General features: G+C 41.3%; 1 protein-coding gene across 3 annotated transcripts; it reads left to right on the top strand.

Moving 5' to 3' along the window:
* The first annotated feature begins 936 nt into the window (after nucleotides 1–936).
* rnpc3 (RNA-binding region (RNP1, RRM) containing 3) lies at nucleotides 937–24,035 on the top strand. 3 transcript variants are annotated; one of them, XM_080417241.1, is made up of 16 exons: nucleotides 937–994; nucleotides 6,402–6,601; nucleotides 8,495–8,542; nucleotides 8,970–9,079; nucleotides 9,481–9,570; nucleotides 12,622–12,733; nucleotides 13,787–13,855; nucleotides 14,394–14,533; nucleotides 14,936–15,061; nucleotides 15,745–15,893; nucleotides 18,990–19,184; nucleotides 19,795–19,889; nucleotides 20,208–20,266; nucleotides 21,377–21,509; nucleotides 23,533–23,610; nucleotides 23,963–24,035. In XM_080417241.1, exons 2-15 carry the CDS (start codon nucleotides 6,404–6,406, stop codon nucleotides 23,599–23,601), a joined length of 1,593 nt encoding a protein of 530 aa, XP_080273367.1. In that variant the 5' UTR covers nucleotides 937–994; nucleotides 6,402–6,403; the 3' UTR covers nucleotides 23,602–23,610; nucleotides 23,963–24,035. The 3 variants fall into 3 exon arrangements, with proteins under 3 accessions (XP_080273367.1, XP_080273366.1, XP_080273365.1); XM_080417240.1 differs by lacking the exon at nucleotides 23,963–24,035 and adding an exon at nucleotides 23,749–23,956; XM_080417239.1 differs by lacking the exon at nucleotides 23,963–24,035 and having other exon boundaries at nucleotides 23,533–23,956.
* Nucleotides 24,036–24,533: the final 498 nt, after the last annotated feature.

Raw genomic sequence — 24,533 nt, 5'->3', positions numbered from 1 at the left:
TAATGAAAAAAATCTACAAAGTAACTTGCAGTAACTAAAGTTTTCAAATAATTGTAGTGGAGTAAAAGTACACTATTTGCCTCTGAGATGTAGTGGAGTAGAAGTAAAAGTACTCAAAATTGGAAATACTCCAGTAATGTAAAAATACCTCAAAATTTTACTCAAGTACTGTAACTTGAGTACATGTACTTTACATCACTGCTATATCAGAAACGTTTTGTGAAGCAACTCTAAGGGAATAACATGAATAAGCCTGTTTTCATCTTCGTGCTGAGGGTGACATCTGCTGGTGAAAAGATAAAACTACAACATTGGTGACGTGGGGGAAAAAAGAACAAGAACAAACGCGGGGAATATTCAACCAATGACTGTAAAGCTTGTAGGCGGGGCACTGTCAAATAACCAATGACTGTAAAGCTTGTAGGCGGGAACTGTGTCGAACAACCAATGGTCGTTTGTTTTGTGCGGAAGTAAATATCATCCGTGGTGCTGCCAGTGTTGCCATGTCTGCTTATTATAAGCGACTTTGGGCTTATTTGCGGTCTTGGGCTTGTTTCTAAAGTGTAGTGTAGTTGTTTATTTGGACTTGGTTTCTAATGTTGTTTAAACCAGTGGTTCTCAAACTTTTCTATGTAAAGGACCCCCAAATTAATATGTATTTGTCTGCGGACCTCCATTATGCCAGGGAGTCAGGGACCCCCATACAAGATTTATGTTAAAATGTTTTTTTTTTTTTAATATTCAAAAGCTTTCACTTTTCCCCCAAGATTTTTTTTTTTAAATAGCCGATCTAAAAGCTCACAACGCGTCACAATGTGACTGCATATATAGCCACTGCATATTATAATTTAAAGTTTAAAGTGCTGATGCGGCCCAGTTGCTTCTTTTAGGCTTGTTTTCATAGACCCGGCTGCTTATTTCTTTCACAAAACCTGGCAACATCTTCTACCAGGCTAATTAATTTAGCTCAGGTAGCATGCGGCTGCACAGACCGGTAGGATGCTTACTTCATTATTGGTTTATTTTTGTATGAATTTAACGTTACGATAACGTAGTTTAACATGCTTTACTGTATAACGGTGTCCACTGGCTAGTAGCTTTCTCTACGTGCATTTGAGATACCAGGTGTCTCATAGTCATAAAGTAGAGCTAGCTTAGCCTCCCGGCGGGCTAACAACATAACACACAAAGCTTTAAACCCTACCGTTAGATCTCGCTTGGCAAACCTTCGTTAGCTTGTACTTGTAGATCTGTTCTTTTTTGGCAAGCGACACCGACCGCACTTGTATGCTTATATTATCACTATTAGGTTATGGGGTCTGACTTTTACTTTCGTATCTACGAGCGTCTTAGAGACAACCCCCCCAGTTTAACCTGGAATGTCACCAGTAAAGCCCGTATTTCTCCGAACATGTGCAAATGCAAACTATAAGGTACTTACCCGGTTCCCCCAAATGTTAACTAGGTATCCGGACTATTTGTGCAATGTAATAGTCCATATTATTCAATAAAGAAGTGGTTTAATTCCGTCTGTGACCGATTCTATCGGAAGTTCCCAATGGGTGGTGGTGACGGGGCGCATCCGGTGAAAGCCGGAATTACACTCAATGTAAACAGGAAGTAAACAAGGGGGGGGAAATGGCGTTCAGCCACAGACGGGATTAAAACACTTCTTTATTGAAAAATATGGATTAATACATTGCACAAATACTCCAGACCGCTAGTTTACATTTGGTGGAACCGGGTAAGCACCTTATATTTTGCATTTGTATATGTTTGGAGAAATACGGGCTTTACTGGTGACATTCCTGGGCAAACTGGGGGGGGGTGCTTGCTAAGACGCTCGTAGAGTTCGAGTTTTTGCAATTTTCAATACTTTTACTTCTACTCCATTACATCTCAGAGGCAAATAGTGTACTTTTACTCCATTACAATTATTTGACAACTTTAGTTACTTTGTAGATATTAATAATTATCACAAAACATACAGTACATTACCCAATATCCACTTCATTCCTATATACATTTGGGCCATTTGAAAATAGACTATCTACAAGCTAAGCAACAATATTATATATTATAATATAGAGGAATATCGCGAAGCGTTGTGCAATTGTAGATGTGAGTAAATCTACAAGCTCAAAGCGCGTCTCTTCGCGCCTCGTTTCGAGCTTGTAGATTTGCTACTTTTGATGCTTTGGTGTAGTAGAGGCCCTAGGAGGGGTCCACGCGCGACTGCTTATTTTTTTTTCTAGTTTTGATTTTTGGCATCCATAGGACCTCTAATATTGGGATTTTGATGATCCCAAGAAAAAAAGTGGTCCCAAGTGTGTTTTTTTCAATGTTTTATTACCCCTATGAGACCTGGGAGATGGCTGGCTGGAACGCCGGCGAGAGTGTCTTTCGGAGACTGTGGAACGCTCAAATTTAGACGTAGCCCAAAGATAGAGATACCCTTTGATTCCAGACAACCTCAGGTTATCAATGAGACCAACCTTTTCATGCTACGTTGTCGGGAAGGGGGCTAAATACCTAATGATTCAAAGTTAAGACAACATTTTGGCGAGGGAAAAACGACCATCACCATATTCCAAATGGTCCCTTGAGCTGTCACCTCAATATATGTGAATGGAAATGGGTTAAATGGATACCTACAAGCCTCCCCTGTACAGACATGTCAAATTTATGCCAATCTCATGCAGTTTTGGGCAAGAACCATGCAGTGTTTTGCATGCAGTACAAATATGTAATTTCCGCCTATTGTAAAAAGGAGACCACTTTACTGCATCTATAGCTGTATGAGACCACTTTACTGTATCTATAGCTGTATGAGACCACTGTACTGTATCTATAGCTGTATGAGACCACTGTACTGTATCTATAGCTGCATGAGACCACTGTACTGTATCTATAGCTGCATGAGACCACTCTACTGTATCAATAGCTGTATGAGACCACTGTACTGTATCTATAGCTGTATGAGACCACTGTACTGTATCTATAGCTGCATGAGACCACTCTACTGTATCAATAGCTGTATGAGACCACTGTACTGTATCTATAGCTGCATGAGACCACTGTACTGTATCTATAGCTGCATGAGACCACTGTACTGCATCTATAGCTGCATGAGACCACTGTACTGCATCTATCGCTACATGAGACCACTGTACTGTATCTATAGCTGTATGAGACCACTGTACTGCATCTATAGCTGCATGAGACCACTGTACTGCATCTATCGCTACATGAGACCACTAATGTATCTATAGCTGTATGAGACCACTGTACTGTATCTATAGCTGCATGAGACCACTGTACTGTATCTATAGCTGCATGAGACCACTGTACTGTATCTAGACCACTGTGCTGAATCTATAAACCACTGTACTGCATATATAGACCATTGTGCTGCATTTATAGACCACATACATTGACCACTGTACTGTATCTAATATAGACCACTATAGTGCAACTCAACACAACTTAAAACATTTATTTATAAAGCACATTTAACATGAACAGGTCACCCAAAGTGCTGCACAGGTCGCCACGAAGGCTCGGTAGATGCAGTACAGTGGTCCATAGATGCACTAGAGTAGTCTACAGATGCACTCGAGTGGTCTACAGATGCATTATAGGTGTCCACAGTGGTCTACAGATCACGACAGTGGTCTACAGATGCACTAAATGGGTCTACAGATCACAACAGTGGTCTACAGATGCACTAGAGGGGTCTACAGATCACAACAGTGGTCGACAGATGCAGTATAGGGGTCTAAAGATGCACTAGAGTGGTCTACAGATGCACTAGAGTGGTCTACAGACACACTAGACTGGTCTACAGATGCACTAGAGTGGTCTACAGACACACTAGAGTGGTCTACAGATGCACTAGAGTGGTCTACAGATGCACTAGAGTGGTCTAGAGTTGCACTAGAGTGGTCTACAGATGCAGTACATGGTCTATATATGCACTACAATGTGTCTGTAGACCACTCTAGTGTGTCTGTAGACCACTATCGTGCATCTGTAGACCACTTTAGTGTGTCTGTAGACCACTCTAGTGCGTCTGTAGATCACTCTAGTTCGTCTGTAGACCACTCTAGTGTGTCTGTAGACCACTGTTGTGCATCTGTAGACCACTGTAGTGCATCGTTAGACCACTGTAGTGCATCTGTAGACCACTCTAGTGCATCTGTAGACCACTCTAGTGCATCTGTAGACCACTCTAGTGCATCTGTAGACCAATCTAGTGCATCTGTACACCACTGTCGTGCATCTATAGACCACTCTAGTGCATCTATAGACCACTCTAGTGCATCTGTAGACCACTCTAGTGCATCTTTAGACCCCTGTACTGCATCTGTAGACCACTGTTGTGATCTGTAGACCCATTTAGTGCATCTGTAGACCACTGTCGTGATCTGTAGACCACTGTGGACACCTATAATGCATCTGTAGACCACTCGAGTGCATCTATAGACTACTCTAGTGCATCTATGGACCACTGTACTGCATCTACCGAGCCTTCGTGGCGACCTGTGCAGCGCTTTGGGTGACCTGGTCATGTTAAATGTGCTTTATAAATAAATGTTTTAAGTTGTGTTGAGTTGCAGTATAGTGGTCTATATTAGATACAGTACAGTGGTCAATGTATGTGGTCTATAAATGCAGCACAATGTTCTATATATGTAGTACAGTGGTTTATAGATTCAGCAGAGTGGTCTAGATACAGTACAGTGGTCTCATGCAGCTATACAGTACAGTGGTCTCATGCAGCTATAGATACAGTACAGTGGTCTCATGCAGCTATAGATGCAGTACAGTGGTCTCATGCAGCTATACAGTACAGTGGTCTCATGCAGCTATAGATACAGTACAGTGGTCTCATGCAGCTATAGATACAGTACAGTGGTCTCATGCAGCTATAGATACAGTACAGTGGTCTCATGCAGCTATAGATACAGTACAGTGGTCTCATGCAGCTATAGATACAGTACAGTGGTCTCATACAGCTATAGATACAGTACAGTGGTCTCATACAGCTATAGATACAGTACAGTGGTCTCATGCAGCTATAGATACAGTACAGTGGTCTCATTCAGCTATAGATACAGTACAGTGGTCTCATGCAGCTATAGATACAGTACAGTGGTCTCATACAGCTATAGATACAGTACAGTGGTCTCATACAGCTATAGATACAGTAAAGTGGTCTCATGCAGCTATAGATACAGTACAGTGGTCTCATGCAGCTATAGATACAGTACAGTGGTCTCATACAGCTATAGGTACAGTACAGTGGTCTCATGCAGCTATAGATACAGTACAGTGGTCTCATGCAGCTATAGATACAGTACAGTGGTCTCATGCAGCTATAGATACAGTACAGTGGTCTCATGCAGCTATAGATACAGTACAGTGGTCTCATGCAGCTATAGATACAGTACAGTGGTCTCATGCAGCTATAGATACAGTACAGTGGTCTCATGCAGCTATAGATACAGTACAGTGGTCTCATGCAGCTATAGATACAGTACAGTGGTCTCATGCAGCTATAGATACAGTACAGTGGTCTCATACAGCTATAGATACAGTACAGTGGTCTCATACAGCTATAGATACAGTAAAGTGGTCTCATACAGCTATAGATGCAGTAAAGTGGTCTCCTTTTTACAATAGGCGGAAATTACATATTTGTACTGCATGCAAAACACTGCATGGTTCTTGCCCAAAACTGCATGAGATTGGCATAAATTTGACATGTCTGTACAGGGGAGGCTTGTAGGTATCCATTTAACCCATTTCCATTCACATATATTGAGGTGACAGCTCAAGGGACCATTTGGAATATGGTGATGGTCGTTTTTCCCTCGCCAAAATGTTGTCTTAACTTTGAATCATTAGGTATTTAGCCCCCTTCCCGACAACGTAGCATGAAAAGGTTGGTCTCATTGGAAACCTGAGGTTGTCTGGAATCAAATGGTATCTCTATCTTTGGGTTACGTCTACATTTGAGCGTTCCACAGTCTCCGAAAGACACTCTCGCCGGCGTTCCAGCCAGCCATCTCCCAGGTCTCATAGGGGTAATAAAACATTGAAAAAAACACACTTGGGACCACTTTTTTTCTTGGGATCATCAAAATCCCAATATTAGAGGTCCTATGGATGCCAAAAATCTAAACTAGAAAAAAAAATAAGCAGTCGCGCGTGGACCCCTCCTAGGGCCTCTACTAGTGTGACGCTGTAGTATGATCAAGTTAAAAAATGTGGAGATAGACGGTTTCTGCCCGACAGCAACAATATAAAAAACACTGTTTACAACTAAAAGGCCTGTATTCTGATGACTTCTTCCACTCGCTGGCAATCAGTGACCACGTTGTTTTGTCCTCCTGCAGAAATGGAGCAGTATGAGCCAGCGTTCCGCTCTGGACCAGGATCCAGAGACGGTCAGAGCGAGCCAGCGGTCGGGTCCAGAGAGGCTAAGACTCTGCTGATCCGCCACCTGCCGGCCGAGCTCAACCGCAGCGAGAAGGAGGACCTGCTGAAGTACTTTGGAGCCGTGTCTGTCCGGCACCTCTCACACAAAGGACCTCTGGTACGCTCATTCTACAGTAAATGTCCCAGAAACCAGCTCAGTGGCCTTGTGGTTAGAGTGTCCACCCTGAGCTTGGGAGGTCGGGGTTCAAACCCCCGGCCGGGTCATACCAAAAGACTTAATAGAAATGGGAATCAATGCCAATAGACCAGTGGTTTTCAACCTTTTTCATGCCAAGGACCCCTAAATTGATATACATTTGGCCACGGACCACCATCTGAAAATATTTTGTGCCAGGGACCCCCATAAGCAAACATTTGAGTTAAAAATGTTCGCTTTAAAAAAATATACATTCAAAGATATGCACATATTTTCAAGATTTTTCAAAAATAGCAGATCTACAAGCTCATAGCGCGGCACTCGGTGCCGCGCTATGAGCTTGTAGATCTGCTATTTTTGAATAGCCAAAGCTAAGTGGTTAAAATTATTGTGCCGCTATGCTAACTAATTTCGCTGGGGACCCCCTGGTACCCCCCCAAAGGACCACTTGTGGTCCCCGGACCACTGGTTGAGAACCACTGCCATAGACATAAAGGTAGACGCCTCCTCAGACTCTGGGGGCGTCTGTATTGCGGCCGTCATATTAGAGAGGGAGCACGCTTCCTGACTAACTGGCCAATCACAGCGCGTCTTTTCAGAGACTTGGCAGAATCTAGTTGTATAAAAAATACAACAGGATATTTTTTTATACAACTAGATTCTGACAAGTCCCGGAAAAGACGCGCTGTGATTGGCCAGTAGCATCTGTGTCACTTTTTGATTTGAGCTAAAAAAGCATTATTTTACACTTTGGCTATTCAAAAATAGCAGATCTACAAGCTCATAGCGCGGCACCGAGTGCCGCGCTACGAGCTTGTAGATCTGCTATTTTTGAAAAATCATGAAAATGTGTGCAAATCTTTGAAAATATATTGTTTAAAGCGAACATTTTTAACTCTATTCTTTGCTTCTGGGGGGTCCCTGGAACAAAACATTTGGAGATGTGGGTCGGCGGCCAAATACATATCATTTTGGGGGTCCTTGACATGAAAACGTTTGAGAACCACTGATATAGAAACATAATTTTTTTCAGAATATATTGGGATTTAGAAGACATTTTGTAGAATCGGCCTCAGGTCTTTAACATGTAACGTAAAAAAAGCAGTGTCAGTGGGTTTCCTGGTGGGTTTCATGTGTCAGCATCAAGGGTTGGACTGTGGGTAAGTCCCTGTGACATACTAGAGTCATGTCCAGGGGGTGTACTTGTACATCAAGTCACCTTACACTAGGGGTGGGACGATATATCGATATTGCGATATATCGCGATACTTTCTCCCGCGATAACTAATCGATATACTGCCGAAAAATATCGATATTATTATTTTTTTCTTTTTTTTGTGATACGTTGTTTTTCCTACTCTGTATTTGTGTAATGATGATTTTGAACTGTTTGGTGCTATTTTATGTGTTTATGAATTGAATACAAGGACTATCGTGATATATCGTTGGTGAAATTTCATGCAATATATCGTGATATCGCAATATATCGATATTTTCAGATATCGTGATATATCGTTGGTGAAATTTCTTGCAATATATATTGAATATCGTGATATCGCAATATATCGAATATCGTGATATATATTGTTATCGTGAGCCTAATATCGTGATATATATCGTATCGTGAGGTACCCATATCGTCCCACCCCTACCTTACACTACAGAAACAGTAGATAGGTTCCTGCCCCGATGGGCTACATGGCTTGTGAGGCTACCTATTTCTCACTTACTTATTCAGTTTAGATCAGCTCACATGTAGTTAATAAAAAGTCCAGTGCAAATGTACAAGACAACTGTCTGCTACTACTAATAATATACATTTAATACATATAATATACTTATTTTTCTCCACAGAAACATGCAGCATTCGCAGCCTTCAGCAGTGAGAAGTCAGCGGCAAAGGTAACAAATGTGGTTTTCAAAGTGTGATTATTCATTAAATTTATAAGAAAATAATCGATAGTTGCAACTCTAGTCCCAGGGGTCCCTAGCCAAATGAGTCAATATTCGCTTGAAATTATTACAGTAGAAAAATAATGCATGAGTGACTATTCTGATATATTTTTCAATATCACCACTATTATTTATCATCTATTTTAAGCCAAAACACATCAACATAAGGTATTTCATAATTCATATCAGGGTGCCTAGGACAGAATAATTTAAAATGGGGGTCGATGGCCTAATCAATTTGGGTTTCTGTGATATGAAAACGCTTTAAAACCGCTAACCGCTGTAGTGATTATACCGTAGGTGTTGGAGTGTAAAGCTAGCATAAACCTATAGACAACATAGTAATGTGGACGGTGGCTGAACACGTCTCTTCCAGGCTCTCGGCAGACTCCATCAGTTGGAGATTCTCAACCACGTACTCGTCGTGGAGTTCGCCAAAGGTCAAGATCACATCATTGCATTGAAGGACCCGCCCGTGTCAAACAGGTGCTTTTTATATGCAGCATTTAACATGATTCTGAATAAATTAACCACGGTTAATTAACCACTGGTTATTTTACAGCCTCTCAAAAACTTTGCTCTTGCTAACCACTTATTTTCCTACTTCAAATGAATTGGTCGAAAACCGAATTATGGAGACAAGGTTAAAAAGTACAGGAATTCATAGAATCACTTGCAAATACTACTAGTACTACTACTACTTTTCATTGCTAACTACTGTAGCAGGTCTCGTCTACGTCTATCATTTTAAGTGTTGAAGGTAATTACTAATCCATTCTCACTTACTCCCATGGAAACTGTCATGGCTGTCAAATGTGAGCGTTTGTGTACCTGCTGCAGAACAGCGCTGCTATGTGTGAAACAGCTGTTCTCTCCTTTTCTCTCAGTGCTAACGCAGGTAAAGACAAGCTGAAGAAACGGGAGAAGAAACAGCCCAGCATACCTGTCATAGAGACGGGCATTGCACCTAATCTTGGGTAAGTTTGTACTTGGACCAAAGAATGCATGGACATTGGACAGGTGCATGGAAATCATGGGAGAGGAGAGAGTAAACGAATAAATATGTTGTTAGATTAGTAGCATGTCGGTTCCTCTGAAGCGTCATGTGAAAACAGAAGTCCATTTCTGATTTACAACGACACAGCTGAACCCCAAGCCCCACCCTCATGGCTGTTTAGACGTATAAGAAAACCTGCCCATTAATGGCAATGAAAGAACAGTCTTTAGTTATGCCGTAGTTTAATCGGCATCCACCCACAACATTGACTTGCTTGCGCGCATGTCCACGTAACATGTTTGCGAACGCGGAAGGAGGCCCAAGTGGAGCCTACTATGAAACCGTGCTCGGGTTGTGTGTGTCTCCGTCTGTCTGTGGCGCTGCCTGTGTGCAGCCGCGCCCCCATGTCACTCAGGCTCTCATTGGCTGCTGACAGATCTCAGAGTGGAGCTTACTATGAAACCAACCCGATCGCCCCCCAAACACGGTGAAATAGCACGGATTGACAAACGGCAATTCCGTGCATAGATGACTAGGAACTCCGAAACTCCGTGCATAGGAGAACCATATCCCCCCCCCATTAACTTCAATACGAGGCGGAGGCAGTCACGTGACTTTCTCTCTACGCTCTCCCCATCACGGTGAAATAACACGGATTACAAGTCCGTAAATACACAACATAACAATTTTAAAAAGACCAAAAAAAAAATAGGGCTGCGTTCGCTTCCCGCGTTCACACGTCTTACTTGTACGTAACACTTGATTAGGCATGAGCCTAATTTGTATTAGGCATGAGCTGTAGCATCATGCCGCTAGCTTGTAATGTCTTCCAGGAAGGACGCGCTTGTGTATCCTTGCTTATGGCTGCGTTCACACTTGAAGCTACAAAATACACAAAACTGGCCCCGGAGGACGCTGGGGTAGGCTCCTTATGCGGCCTGACAGCGCGTCGCGGGTTTGAGTCCCGTTCCCGATGAAACTTTGCTGTATGTCACTCCCCCCGTCTCTCTCTCTCCCCTTTTCCTGTCGGGCAAAAAAAAAAGCCCCAAAAATATATAATAAAAAAAAACGTAAAAATAAAAACTACAAAGCAACACATCATTATCTGTCGCTGTTGAAGTGTCGTCATCAACCGCGCGTCCGACGAGCGAGAATGAATTACGAGCAGTAATTATGTAGAGAATGGGTGACCTTCCCATTCTCTACCCATCAGCTACTGCCGCCCATAAAACCCACAACCCAGCTGATGTACGTGTGTGTGCAACACACGTGCACTTAACCCAGTGAAGGGTGCTGCTGTCAGGTTGGGTGCAAAGTGGAGTCTTCTTGGAGCGCCTTGCCTGCTCAGACCTGTAAGGTTGGGAAGGGCTATAGCTGACTGAGTGAGTGAGTGAGCCTAGACAATAATCTGAGAGCCCCAGTCAGGAGCTGTCACCGGCGTCACGTCCAATTAGAGGGCCGTGGTGGGCCACCTGCCTCCCGAGCACCTGACACGCCATCTGGCCTGCCTGAGGAGGAGGTGGTGGTTGGCACCAGGTGGTCTTTGATACCACTTGATCTGAGGCCCGAGAATCTGTGACATCCCATCTCAAGTATAATCAAATCTCCTTGCTCTTATTATTTAACCCGTTAAGACCGGGAACGCATCTGTGTCATTTTAAGATTTCTTTTGGCTATTAAAAAATAGCAGATCTACAAGCTCATAGCGCGGCACTACGAGCTTGTAGATCTGCTAATTTTGCTAAATTGTGAACATTTGTGCAAATCTTTGAATATATATATATATATATATATATATATATATATATATATATATATATATATATATATATATATATATTTATTTAAAGCGAACATTTGTAACTCAAATCTTTGCTTCTGGGGGGGTCCCTGCAACTACATATTTTAAGATGGGGGTCCGCGGGGGTACATATCATTTTGGGGGTCCGTGACATGAAAAAGTTTGAGAACAACCGATATTATAGCAACACAAGTGTTTCTTAAAACTGTTAGGATTTAGAAGACATTTGTAGAATCGGTCTCGGGTCTTAATGGGTTAAGAGAAGCGCGATCTTATGTAAATATCACATAAGATAGTTTTTTATTTTGTTTGTGGGGGGGGGAGGGCAATGCTTTGGTATTTCTTAATGAGTTTTATTTTTATGACATTTATTTATCTGCAGTCAATTAAATCCGGAGCGATGACTGCTGTGATTGGATATTCATCCCCATCATCCCCAATGGGATCAGCACATAATGAAAAAGCCTTTTTCTTGGCACAACAAGCAAAAAAAACACTAACACCTGCATAAACAAAAAAAACACCTGTTGTGCCGCCGCTTTCCCACTTTAGGTTTAATTAGATTCAGTCCCATAGGTGATTACATGTAAGATAGGTGCTGACATGGCAACGCTTGGTCCCAGCGTCCCAATGGTTTTGACTACAGACTGCCTGTCATCTGAAAGAATGTAAGAATGTACTAGCGAGAAGCTCTCTCTAGTCTGCTTACATATTCATGTGTCCCCATTGTTTTGACATATTTTTGCGAGTCACATTTGTTTGTTTTTTGTTTTTTTCACGTAGAGGATATTGTTTTTAACCCATTAAGACCGGGAATGCTTCTGTGTCATTTTAAGATTACTTTGGCTATTCAAAAATAGCAGATATACAAGCTCATGGTGCCGCGCTATGAGCTTGTAGATCTGCTATTTTTTTAAAACCTTGAAAATATGTGCAAATCTTTGAATATATATATTTTTTAAAGCGAACGTTTGTAACTCAAATCCCTGGAACACACATTGTCCCTGGAACAACATATATTGAGATGGGGGTCCGCTGCCAAATACATAATTTTGAGGGTTCTTGACATGAAAAAGTTTGAGCACCACTGATATAGCAACATACGTTTTTCAGCAAAGAAATCTGAAAAATGACACAGATACGTTCCCGGTCTTTAATGGGTTAAGGTACTGAGATGCAGCTCGTGCCTAATACCTTTTCTGTCTCTCTCTCTCTCCCTTGTTTTTATAGGTTGAAATTTCAAACAAATCCCAGTTTCAAATATTTATATCCACCGCCTTCAAATGGGATCCTGACAAATATATCACATGCCCTCCTCAGCATACCAAAGTTTTATGTTCAAGTGAGTACATTTCTGCATCCTCCATACATTTCTATTCCTGAACCAGTGTCTGGAATGTCTTTATGCACATATGAATATGTGTTAGTCATCGCTATGCTTCTAGAGGTCTTATTTTTTGCCATTTTCCCTGCATTCATAATTTACTATTTTTAACCCAAGGCAGAAAATGGGGACATTACCACAAACAATACAAAATATCACAGCATTTTGGAGGCTTCGGGTTTTGACTTGTGAAATAGGGCTGTCAAACGAATATTCGATATTCGAATATTATTCCAATATTGGGAAAATATTTTTTTTCATGTTTATTTGACAGGAACAATACAAAAAACTCATGTCTCAAGTTATAAAAACAAACAAAATATATGTTTTATTGGATCCGAGCACTCGATACATTGTTTTTTGTACTGTTTCTGTCAAAAAGAAAATGTTTTCTTTTCTTTTTTTTAAATATAATAATAATCGAATATATTTGAATATCTGCCAATTTTTAAGACCAATATTCGAATATCATTTCTGAGGAAAGTTGACAGCCCTTTTGTGAAATGGAAATCCGATGCCCAAATAAGTTTCCCTGTGGTTTTTCTGAACAGCAATCCAGCCTCGTAAAAAGATCAAACTGCAAACATTTGCCTTGTAAATTTAAATTTGTGGAGCAGGTGTTAATATTAAACCATAAGTGGGAGGCATGAGTTATTATGGGTTTAACATCTCCCTTTGGAGATGGGGCCGCTGGGTTTTTTCCACTGCAGTCATTTCCAGGTTGGGTATGTTGGTGGTGCTAGTGTGTCGCAGTGGAGCCGCACACACACACACCCACACCACCTCACTTACTGCCTAGTTTGATCCTCGCATTTTAAATGAGCGTGGAAAATGCTAAGAAATACGGTTCACACGTTGAACCCAAGATACAATTACCGCTGCCTGTTTTCCGAGAGCAGCTGTGTGCAGTTTGCAGTCCTCTGTGTGACTGAATTTAAAGCTATAGTTAAGCCTGTGAATGAAGTCACTGTGAGGACATCTGTCGTCCTGTGTGTGTGTGTGTGTACACAGGTTCTTCACCTGATGAACCGGATGAATCTGCCGTCTCCCTTTGGCCAGATCACAGTCAGACCGCCCATGGTAAGCTCACATTAACTCTGTCACAATTATTAAATAATCGCCTATTCACAATTATTTGAAATAATCAACTCTTTCAAACATTTGTGGAAATAGCAGATCTACAAGCTCAGTACGCGTCACATCGCGACACTTTGTGTGAGCTTGTAGATCGGGTATTTCCACCATTTATATATTTTTGGAAAGTTATTAAGTGTGTCATTACTTTGTATAGTTAAGTTATTTGTCATATCTGCCCTGTGCAACTTTTGTTAACGAAGCCTAAATAGCCAAACAGAAATCTAATTTGTATTAATATTTTCCAATGTTCAATGCCAAAAAAGACAATTAAATCGTTGATCACAATTGTGCAACAATTAATCAAAGTGCAATTTCACCGTGACAGCCCTAATGAACTCAACTGCTTGGATATTCAAAACACTAGCGTGTGGACCCTTTGGCCACTTTGTGGTCGAACCCCCCTGCAGAAGTCACTTGTCAGTCACTTGTCACAGTCCAGAGCCTGTCTCAAGCCGGGTCATGCCACTCTTTTCACCTGTAGTTTGAGCTGCCCCCTGCACCGCCCATCCCCATGCCCCCTCCCATGCCTCCCGACTACCCCCCCTTACCAGAGGAGGAGATGGACATGTCCAGTGAAGAGGAGTCTGAGTACGAGAGCGAAGATGACGAGGACAAGGAGAGGTGACCCCAGACATGTTACTTTAACCACTCAAGCCCTATTTTATACTTGGCTGTACAACAGTGTAAAAAATAGCAGATCTCCAAGCTCACAATATGTCGCGATGCAACCTGTTGTGAGCTTACAGATCTGCTATTTTTTGACATTTTGGGAAATTTTAAACATTTTTTAAATTGTTTTCAAAATGTTTGCCTATGATGTAATTACCCAAATAGGAGTATCAGGTTGAAAGTGGTACATTGTATTTTTCTTGATACAATAACCAGCTCACACATAACGTAATATTATGGTTAAGTGTATGAAGCCTAAGTGATAAATGCATATGCTCAATATCAGCCTCGCACCATCCGGAATATCAGAATTGTCTTTAAACCCTTATTCCTTTGGGGGGTGTTTCCTCTCAGGATCGCTCGTCTGATGGGTCTGGTCAACCAAGCGTGCAAGAGACCCCTGAGAACAAAAGTGGCTTCCAAGAGAAAGAAACCAAAGATCAAGGACCTACTCTACGCTCCCAAGTCTGACTCTCTGAGGTACCGAGGCACTCGAGCTTGTCTCAACCCTAACACATAGTGCATGCTTTAACCCCCCCCTATTCTGGGGGGGAATGTTTGCCAACAATAGCTGATCTACTGTAAGCTCACAACGTTTCGTGTTGCGACGCATTGTGAGCTTGTAGATCGACTATTTTTTGGCAGAAAGATTTGGTGTAGAGTGTACCAACATCCAAGTACACTCAGGTACATTTTTTACTAAGGATAGAGGGTCTATGTTGCTCTACCGCCTGAGCTGCTAAAATTGATCTTTTTCATTAATGATTAAATGGATTAGTTCGATTAACTGTTGCACCCCTATTTAGAGGCTTGGAAGGGGAAACAGAATTAGGTGTGTGTGTGTGTGTGTGTGTGTGTGTGTGTGTGTAGTCTGAACAATTCCTCATAAAGAAACCCCTGTGTGACCATAGTATTGTTATTACACCTCACATAGCCTCCCTTAATGACAGAGACTGATAAACTGGTTTGTAACACCATAGCTGCACACTCACACAGTCCCTGTGTCTCACGGCTGCACAGTATGTTGCAGACATGGGAAATATCTCTTTGTTTTGACCAACAAAACAAAATAATGCCCACAGAGTTTATCGTGGCCCCCCCTTTTGGAAGGTTTTGTCAGCGTTTTGTCAGCGAAGTGGTGATTGTTTCTTTCTGGAAATCAGTGCTCCAGGGCCAACGCTGCAGCCCTCTGACATCTTCGAGCAGCCGCAGGCCACCGGGACAAAGAAAATAGAATTCCACATCACCGTTCCAGACGTAGCCGCCATATTGGAAGGAGGTGGCCAAAATCAACAGGCAGATGAAAGCGGAGGTAAGATAGCCCTTGTGTGGTGACCTTAGCAATATTGTCATGGTCAAATGTATGTTTTCCTCTAATGACACCCAAGTCTCAGGCGCTGAGCCAGTGGTGAAAGTCCAAATGATCACGTCCGAGTCATGGATATATTGTAAGCACTTAAGCTCTGTGTACTTCGTTATATGATGAATAGCGAAAATAGCCGATGTACAAGCTCACAATGCATCGCATCATTGTGAGCTTGTAGATTTATTATATTCACCATTTCTGAAAATGTTTTTCTTTTTTTGGGACATTTCTGCCCCAAAATAGGGATGCCAGGATTAAAGTGGTTAAAAAAGATTGACATTTAGACACAAGCCAATATTTACTTGCCACTTTGTATTCACAATTTTGTCACTGTTGTATGCTCAATTAAATTGTGATGGTACACTGACTACTATAAATATAAATTGACCGCACAAATGGCTCCCTCAATAAGCTGCTTTAGGCGGCGGATTTTCGCAAAGGTGTCCCTTGTATCAACTTGCCTGGCGGTGACGGCCGTTATATTGCGCTGACAATGTGTTACCTTGCGACTAATCTCAAGAACAGATTCTGCTCTCCGCTTGAATCTGTCGGGGGGGTTCGTCATAACGTGTACGCACTGGCCTACAAGTGGGCGTGCCTTCAGATCAGGAAGCAGGCCGCGCTTTACCCAATCAAATGTATTGGGCGGGATTTACTGTCTGCTCTCGCTTCCCACTGAAAACAAACCGAAACTCATTTAACAATAGCGTCATCGGAGCAGACAAAACCAGAAAGATATTCACATTTTAACTTGCTCTTTCATCATAGAAACAAGTGGGCTTATAACCAAAACGATCCATGTTCTCTGGGAGAAGTGGTGTTAGTGTTCCGTGTAGAAATATTGTTAGTGGGAATGAAAACATAAGTGCACCACTGGAGGTGGAGCGCTGAGGGCAGACCAAAACCCTGGTTTCCTTGCGCACGGGTGCTCCATTTAGCTCCCCCCAGAGCCAAGTGAAAGAGTAAAAAACAGCAGAGGGCGCTGTTTTTCCTTTTTATTTGGCGATGGGTTCCCAGATTGCCTTGCGACAAATCGACCACCCCCCCTGATTGAGCTCTGGTCTGACGTCACACAACAGAAAATGCTGCCTAACAATACCGATTTGTGCTGATGTCGGGGATCTCCCTATCGGCCATATATGGGCTGTGCATCAGGCTTGTCCGTACCCGTATATACAGTCATTTGGCATATTATGTCCATTGTCCACTGTCCAGACACACTCACTCGCAGTAGAGACAACTTGGAACTTTTCGAGAATAGAAAGATAGTTTCTAGCGTGTTGCTAACTTTCTAAACCAGCAGAGGAGAAAACCCCCAATTCGCATTGGAAAGCAGATAAAATAGGATGGGGGGATATACTGTGTGGCAGTGGTTGTCTTTTTAGTTGTAAAGAAGAATTGGACGGGATTATACATCAAGACAGGGCCCCTTAAACCATCACCCCATAGTGTATCACACTTACACCGCTACAGAAGAAACCTATATCACAAAATGCTGTGCCCCGCTATCTGTAAGAGAGGGAATGTCATCTCTCTGAGGCCACCTCTGAGCCACCCATTCCATTCCCTGCTCTCCTCCTCCTTATCTCTCTTCTCTCTCCCGTTAAAACATCTTTCTGAGACTTCACTCCCTTCGCCAGAAAACCCCCCTGAGAAGTAAAATAGATCTCAAACTCAAACGCGAGAGATTTCATATAAAAGGCACGGGAAAGATCAACTATATGGCAAGGTGGCTTTTTGGATTAGTCTTGTTTCTGGGGGGGGGGGAAGCGGCGGTGGCTGGGTGCGGGGGAGGTGGGGGGGGGTTTCGATAAACACGCCATTTAACCCATTAAAGACCTGTTCTACAAATGTCTTCTAAAATCCCAACACTTTTCTGAAAAACCTCTTTTTCTATATCAGTGGTGCTCAAACTTATTTCATGTCAAGGGACCCCCAAAAGGATATGTATTTGGCCCGCGGACCCCCATCTCAAAATATTTTGTTCCAGGGTACCCCCAGAAGCAAATATTTGAGTAAAAAAAGAATATAGAGCTTTAAAAGAATATATATTTTCAAAGATTTGCACACATTTTCACGATTGTGAAAGATCTACAAGCTTGTAGCGCGACGCACTCGGTGCCGCGCTATGAGCTTGTAGATCTGCTATTTTTGAATAGCCAAGGTGTAAAATAATGTTTGTTTTTAGCTCAAATCAAAAAATGACACAGATACGTTCCCGGTCTTAAGGGGTTAAATGAAAAAGCGAGGTGGTGGAGGTTTGAGATAAGGCGGAGGATAACTTGAGTGATATGGTTGGTGTATATCGGAGCGACTCGCGGCCCTTCTTGCTCCAGCGCATACGCACACGTGCTACATGTTGGCTGATAAGTTGTTCCCTAGGATTTTTTTTGCAGGTTGACTGCTTCTGGTAATTCCACCTTATACACGTACACGTGTGTATCTGCCTTTCTCCCACTGCCTCTACAGTGCACGTTTACAAAACAGCATTCAATTGTTCATTTGGTGTAGACTTGGTTCTCAACCTTTAAAAAAAGAAAAATCCAATATCCAGGTTCCTTACCAAATGATTTTATAGTAAACTGGACTGTTAACAACATGATTATTACTAGCCTTTCACAGGGAGAAAAAAAAGAGAAAAGTTTAGAAGTACAATTGTATATCCTTAACCCGATAAGACCTGAGGCTGATTTCTACAAATGCCTTCTAAATCAGTAGTTCTCACACTTTCGAGATTTTTCAAAAATGTTCAAAAATAGCAGATGTACAAGTCGCAGCGCGGCACGAAGTGACTTGCTGTGAGCTTGTATATCTGCTGTTTTTGAATAGCCAACGCAAAAATCTAAAATGACACAGATGCTATCCCAGTTTTAATGGGTTAAAATATGTCAGGGATTTTTTTTTTTTTTTGACTTTTACTGCAAAGTTTTGGACATTTTCATACATTCAACCCGACAGGGACGATTATCCTCGGTTTGACCAGATCCTGTATGTTTTTTAAGTGCTTTGATCCATCCAAAGTCTTGTTTGTTCCCCCATCAGAGGAGGACGAGAGGGGTCCAGCCGCCGCCGGCGGCCATGCCCTGGAGGAGGAGCTGGAAGGAGAAGGCTTCGGGAAGCTCTACCCGAGCGCCCAGGCCTCCCAGGAGCAAGAGGAGGACAGTGACGACAGCGACGGTCTCCCCTCCGACGTCATCTCCAGGAAGGAGCTGGACAAAGGACGGCTTTCCAGAGACGGTAAACATTGCCCCACGGACGTTCCGGTCATCCATTAACATCTCTTAATAGTTTTGACAATTAATAATAATAAGCTATAACAAGCCAAATAAATATTTGTATTGTATACTGAGTACAGGTAAAACAGTCCTACTCAATGAACAAAATAAATTATGTGGGCAAAAGCAACCTCTGAATCGACAGAGTCTAAGGCCACTACAGTGCCTTCAAGAGAAACCTTAACTGCGTGTGTGTGTGTGTGTGTGTGTGTGTGTGTGTGTGTGTGTGTGTGTGTGTGTGTGTGTGTGTGTGTGTGTGTGTGTGTGTGTGTGTGTGTGTGTGTGTGTGTGTGTGTGTGTGTGTGTGTGTGTGTGTGTGTGTGTGTGTGTGTGCAGTATAGTATCAGTATAGAATATATATATTCACATACTGTGTATATATTTTAGAAAGCTGCAGTTAATAAGCTCTGGCTTAGAGAAAGATTGCTTCATTGTTTGGCGTTGAGTTAAAATGACTTTGAATTTGCAATTATATGCGTATAGCCAGCTCTGTGATCCTTTTGTTCCTTCGATCTTTGAAACGCAACTTGGGTCTACTGAGTTTTTTTTTACCCTTCTCTTTTTCAAAACAGAGATAAAAAGGATGTCTGTGTTTAAAAAGTATGAGCCTGGCGAGCCGACATGCAGACTATACGTGAAGAATATCGCTAAGCAAGTGGAAGAGAAAGTAAGTATTTCTTTAACAGTGGTTGCTCCAGTTGAAATCGGTGTTTGTGCGTACTTGCATGTTTACATTTGTAATGGCTTGCTTTTTGCTCAAGTCCCTTATACATCATTCATCTGTTTTTATGTCATGTTAGCCATGATATGTTTATATGTTTTTATATGTCATGTTAGCCATGATATGTTTATATGTTTTTATATGTCATGTTAGCCATGATATGTTTATCTAAAGCCTGAGGAAACGATAGATCTTACGATAGAGATGTATTCTGTAACAACCTTTCATTTATTGACTTCATTTATTGTTCACGTTGTCTCTCAGGATCTTAAATACATCTACGGGAGATACATTGACCCTTCATCAGAAGCAGAGCGAAACATGTATGTAATCCCGTCTAATGTGCAGATGAGTCATTTAACATACAATATAACGAGTGTTTAATTAGAAGCAACAGTTTTGCTATGCATCAGTGCTGTGTTTGATTTAGAAGGACTGACCAATGCAAAACTATATTATAGGTAGACTCTGTCAACTTAACCCACAACTTGCCTCTCCACTGTGCCTTGGCGCTGTTTTTTATGAGAGACAAAAGCTAATTATGCAAACAGAATCAGAATCAGAAAGACTTTATTGTCACACCTTAAAATAATAATTTGCCAGGGCTCCCCAGACTTGCAGTTCATTCATAAAAAAACAGAATACAACTATATATAAAAACATCGGCACATAATAAAAAGCTAAAGTGTTAAAATAAAAGGTACTTTCATTTAAAAAGAAAAAGCCTATCTTCATATTATTCACTAAAACATCACCTTTGTGTATGTCAGAATATCAGAACAGGAGTGCCATACTTAACCCATTTAGACCTGAGGCCGATTCTAAAAACGCCTTCTAAATCTGACAGTTTTCTGAAAAACGTATGTTGCTATATTTATATATAGCTAAAATCTAAAATGACACAGATGCTTTCCCGTATAGATATTTTTTTTAATGACGTCTTAGACGTCACGTGGCGCTCAGGGCGCTCAGGGCGCTCAGGCCATGACGTCTTAGACGTCATGTGGCACTGAATGAGTTAAAACAAGCTTACTAACACTTCATATGTGTGGGATTTCTGTGGGATATAATGGCTAAACAAGCATTTCACAGAGAGGTGTGGCAGCCAATGTGTTGTCAGCAATGCCTTTAGTCTGAAACCATTTGAATATGTACTTTCAGGTGAATCAGCTAATATTAATTAATATGAATATGCAGCCTATGAAATGTCACTAAAATAACAAAATCGTGATGTCATCTAAACGCTTCTGGATTCCCATGGTCTCTATACTAGGCCACCCCTACACTAAATACCTTTGCTGAAAATAGCCAATAACATGCTGTATATATTTTTGGTTCTCAGTAGGATGAAGACATTCCTTCTGTCTTTTTGCGTAGCAGTGCTCCCCTAGTGATTGATAACGGCACGTGTGGCCTTGTCTCTTCTGCCTCAGGTTTGACATTGTGTTAATGAAGGAAGGCCGGATGAAAGGACAAGCGTTCGTCGGGCTCCCCAGTGAGCGCAGTGCCGAGAAAGCCCTGCGGGACACCAACGGCTATGTTCTCTACGACAAGCCCCTCGTGGTGGTATCCTTTTCATTTGCCTGGCCCAAACAAGACGAGAATTATCGTTACATGAGCACTACCACATCAAAAATACTGGAATGTGGCCTTTTCACTTTTGTATGTTCACTTATCCTATTTCACACCTTATTTTTTTTAATCAGTCCTATATATTAATATTAGTAGTTCTGCTTAGTTTATGCAATATCGGTACTTGCATTCTCTCAGAAGAATAATACCCATATTTATATGGGCATTTTCTTGAGAAAGAAGCAATACCACAATTGTCAGTAATTTGCTAAAAAGTACAGTAAAGATGGACGGTACCATGTCCTTGTCACACATGTAAAATGTGAGTTATCTACAGATGTTATTATGACCGACCACCTACCTACCTACATACTTTATTATAGAAATTCAGTTGTCATGGCTGTACCGCAGTTATGAAACACTGGACAGAAACAGAAAAAAAGACATACAGCTAGGAGTAAAATAATGATGATGATAATAATAATAAAGAGTAAACGGGTAGTAATGCACAGGGATCAGGAATAACGTACCGGAACCAAAGGACATTTAGTTGTACTACTATAGTATTCTTGCTTGGCCTTCTGCACTTGGATGGTATACATTGGAATAAATATAAAACTGGTATAAATATAAATCAAAGTGCATTAAAATAGATAAACAGATTAACAGTGGTATTAACAAGTATAAATATAGTAAAAGTGTACATAAACAATCTATCCCCAGTACTGTGGCTAAATATCAAATCACATTAGTTGTCGAATCAGATCATTTGTTTATTTTCTGTGATTTGTCACACTAAGATCAGGCATAATCTAATGATGCATGGTAGGTTTCTAAGATTTTCACAAAACATTGACACTGTGGATGTGTGGGACAGTGTAACATACCATGTCACCGCCTTTGAATAGAGGATAGATAAACCTCCAGACCTTTTGAAGTTTCATGTGCCTGGAGGGACACATCAAACTCAATTTGAACAGGCTCGACAAGAACAGTAGCAGCAATTCTTTTTAAAGATGGGGATCTAGATTTTTAAGGATCAAAAGCTTTTGGAGTAACCAAAAATTAAAGTTAAACATAATGACCTATATTTGGAGCTGGAGACGACGTGTTCACAGAATTATTATATTGTCACTGTCGGGTAGAAACCTTGTATGTACAAAACCATTACTTTTCAGGAAATAGAAAAAATTATGTGTTCCAATGGTTCCAATATAGTTATTTTGTGACAAGCTCTATTTAATACTTTTCATTGTTTAAATATTTGAATTAACCACAAACAGACCTAACAACTTTCACTTTCAAAAGTTTTCCAAAATTCTTGAAATAGCAGATCTACAAGCTCACAAGTTTCACATCGTTGTTACCACAAAAAAAAAGAACATAGAAATTGCAATATGGAGATGCAAGGGTTCTGCCCGGCAGCAACAATATGTTCTGTAGTCTTGACTCTAAAAGAAATCCTGAACATTTAAAATGCTGACGTAGAGGAAAAAAAACTCTACCCCTTTTGAGATTCACCAGGATTATGTTTAGTACGGAGGATTTGGATGAACATCGGGAAGGTGTAAGGTCTCGGTACATCTATTTTTCAAGCAGACAGAGGACAGCCAGGCCCATTTTAGATCCTCCATAATGACTCTTTTTACTGCCGAAAACTACAGTAGTCCACTATTGTCAGAGAACCATCTTTAAATGCTGGGGGGGATTGGTTCAGTGACGTATTCTATTTCACAGCCATGGCTGCTCAAAGTCATTTTGAAACTTGCAACATCTGAACATAATTTTACCTGAACATTTAGACCTGAGGCCAAAACATTTCTTCTAAATCCTAACAGTTTTCAAAGTTGCTATATGCTTTCCTGTACTGAATGGGTTAAATTAATATCAATCAAAGCAAGGGTCGGGAATTGTTGAGCGTCTGATAGAGGTAAAACATTCCTTATGCAGGGATGAGTGTTCAATTTCCCAGCAGAGGTGCCTTCGATTTTTAAGTTCCTTAACTCTGAGCCCACAGCAATTTGCCAGGTCAGCCAGGCCCAAACCAGAGACAGCGGATACCAAGAAGGGACCAAAACGCCGCTGAAATTAACAGGTGGGAGAGAGAGAACCCTTTTCTAAATGACATGAAGTGTTTAGAGGCCAAAGTCATTATAATAATACTAAACTAAACGTGCACATGCTTTACTGTCATTGTAATGGTGTTGTCTGTTTGCACTTTATTTATTTAAAGACGTCAACCCTTGACATTGTGGCTCTGCAGGACCATTTTGTATCCTTGTCCTGGCATATCCTTTGATGAAAAAACACTTTGAGGAGATTGTATTTGAAGTTGCACTAAATTAAATGTAACCTTAAACTGGAACAAGTGTAAAAACAAGGTATTTTGGAATCTGTAAAACGTAATTTTACAATACCCTCTTTCTCTGTCTGATTCTGAATTGCAGGTTTACAAATGCAGAGGTGATGGCTATCGGAAGGCTATCATTTTTGTGTGTTCTTTTTGTTTTGTTTTTGTTTAAATAAAAACTTTTATTCAAACGTCGGTGTGACATTCTGCTCTTTTTTTTTCTCCCCACCCCATCAAATTATCACAATTGGAAAGAATGTCAACATGTTCACAGGGCGGATAAGTAGAATCCATCATCACCACCTATCCTCTGGATTCACACAGACGAGTAAATAGAGAGATGGGGGGGGGGGGGGGAAAGGTATTTGAGCTCTAGATTGGCTGAGCAGCAGATGGCCGGGTGTCAACACAGTCCAACAAAACAACACACAGGAAGATGGCAGGCAAACAGACCCAAACACACCAACACTGCTCTGTGGGAAATAGCTTGGAGCTGGGTTGGTTTTTTAGCTGTCCTCAGAAATCCCTCAGATATCTGTGATTATGGTGGGGTGAGGTGCAGAGTGAACCCAACTGAGGCAAACTGATAATCAAAACTCTAGTCATATCTGAAGTTCTGGAAAGTTTTTAAAGGACAACTTTGTTTTTTTACAACCAAGGTTTATGTT

Source organism: Gymnoscopelus braueri (genome assembly GCF_963280865.1).
Source record: "Gymnoscopelus braueri genome assembly, chromosome: 21".
NCBI classification, from domain to species: Eukaryota; Metazoa; Chordata; class Actinopteri; order Myctophiformes; family Myctophidae; genus Gymnoscopelus; species Gymnoscopelus braueri.
The sequence above is the reverse complement of the archived record's forward strand: the minus strand, read 5'-3'. Positions and strand labels throughout refer to the sequence as shown.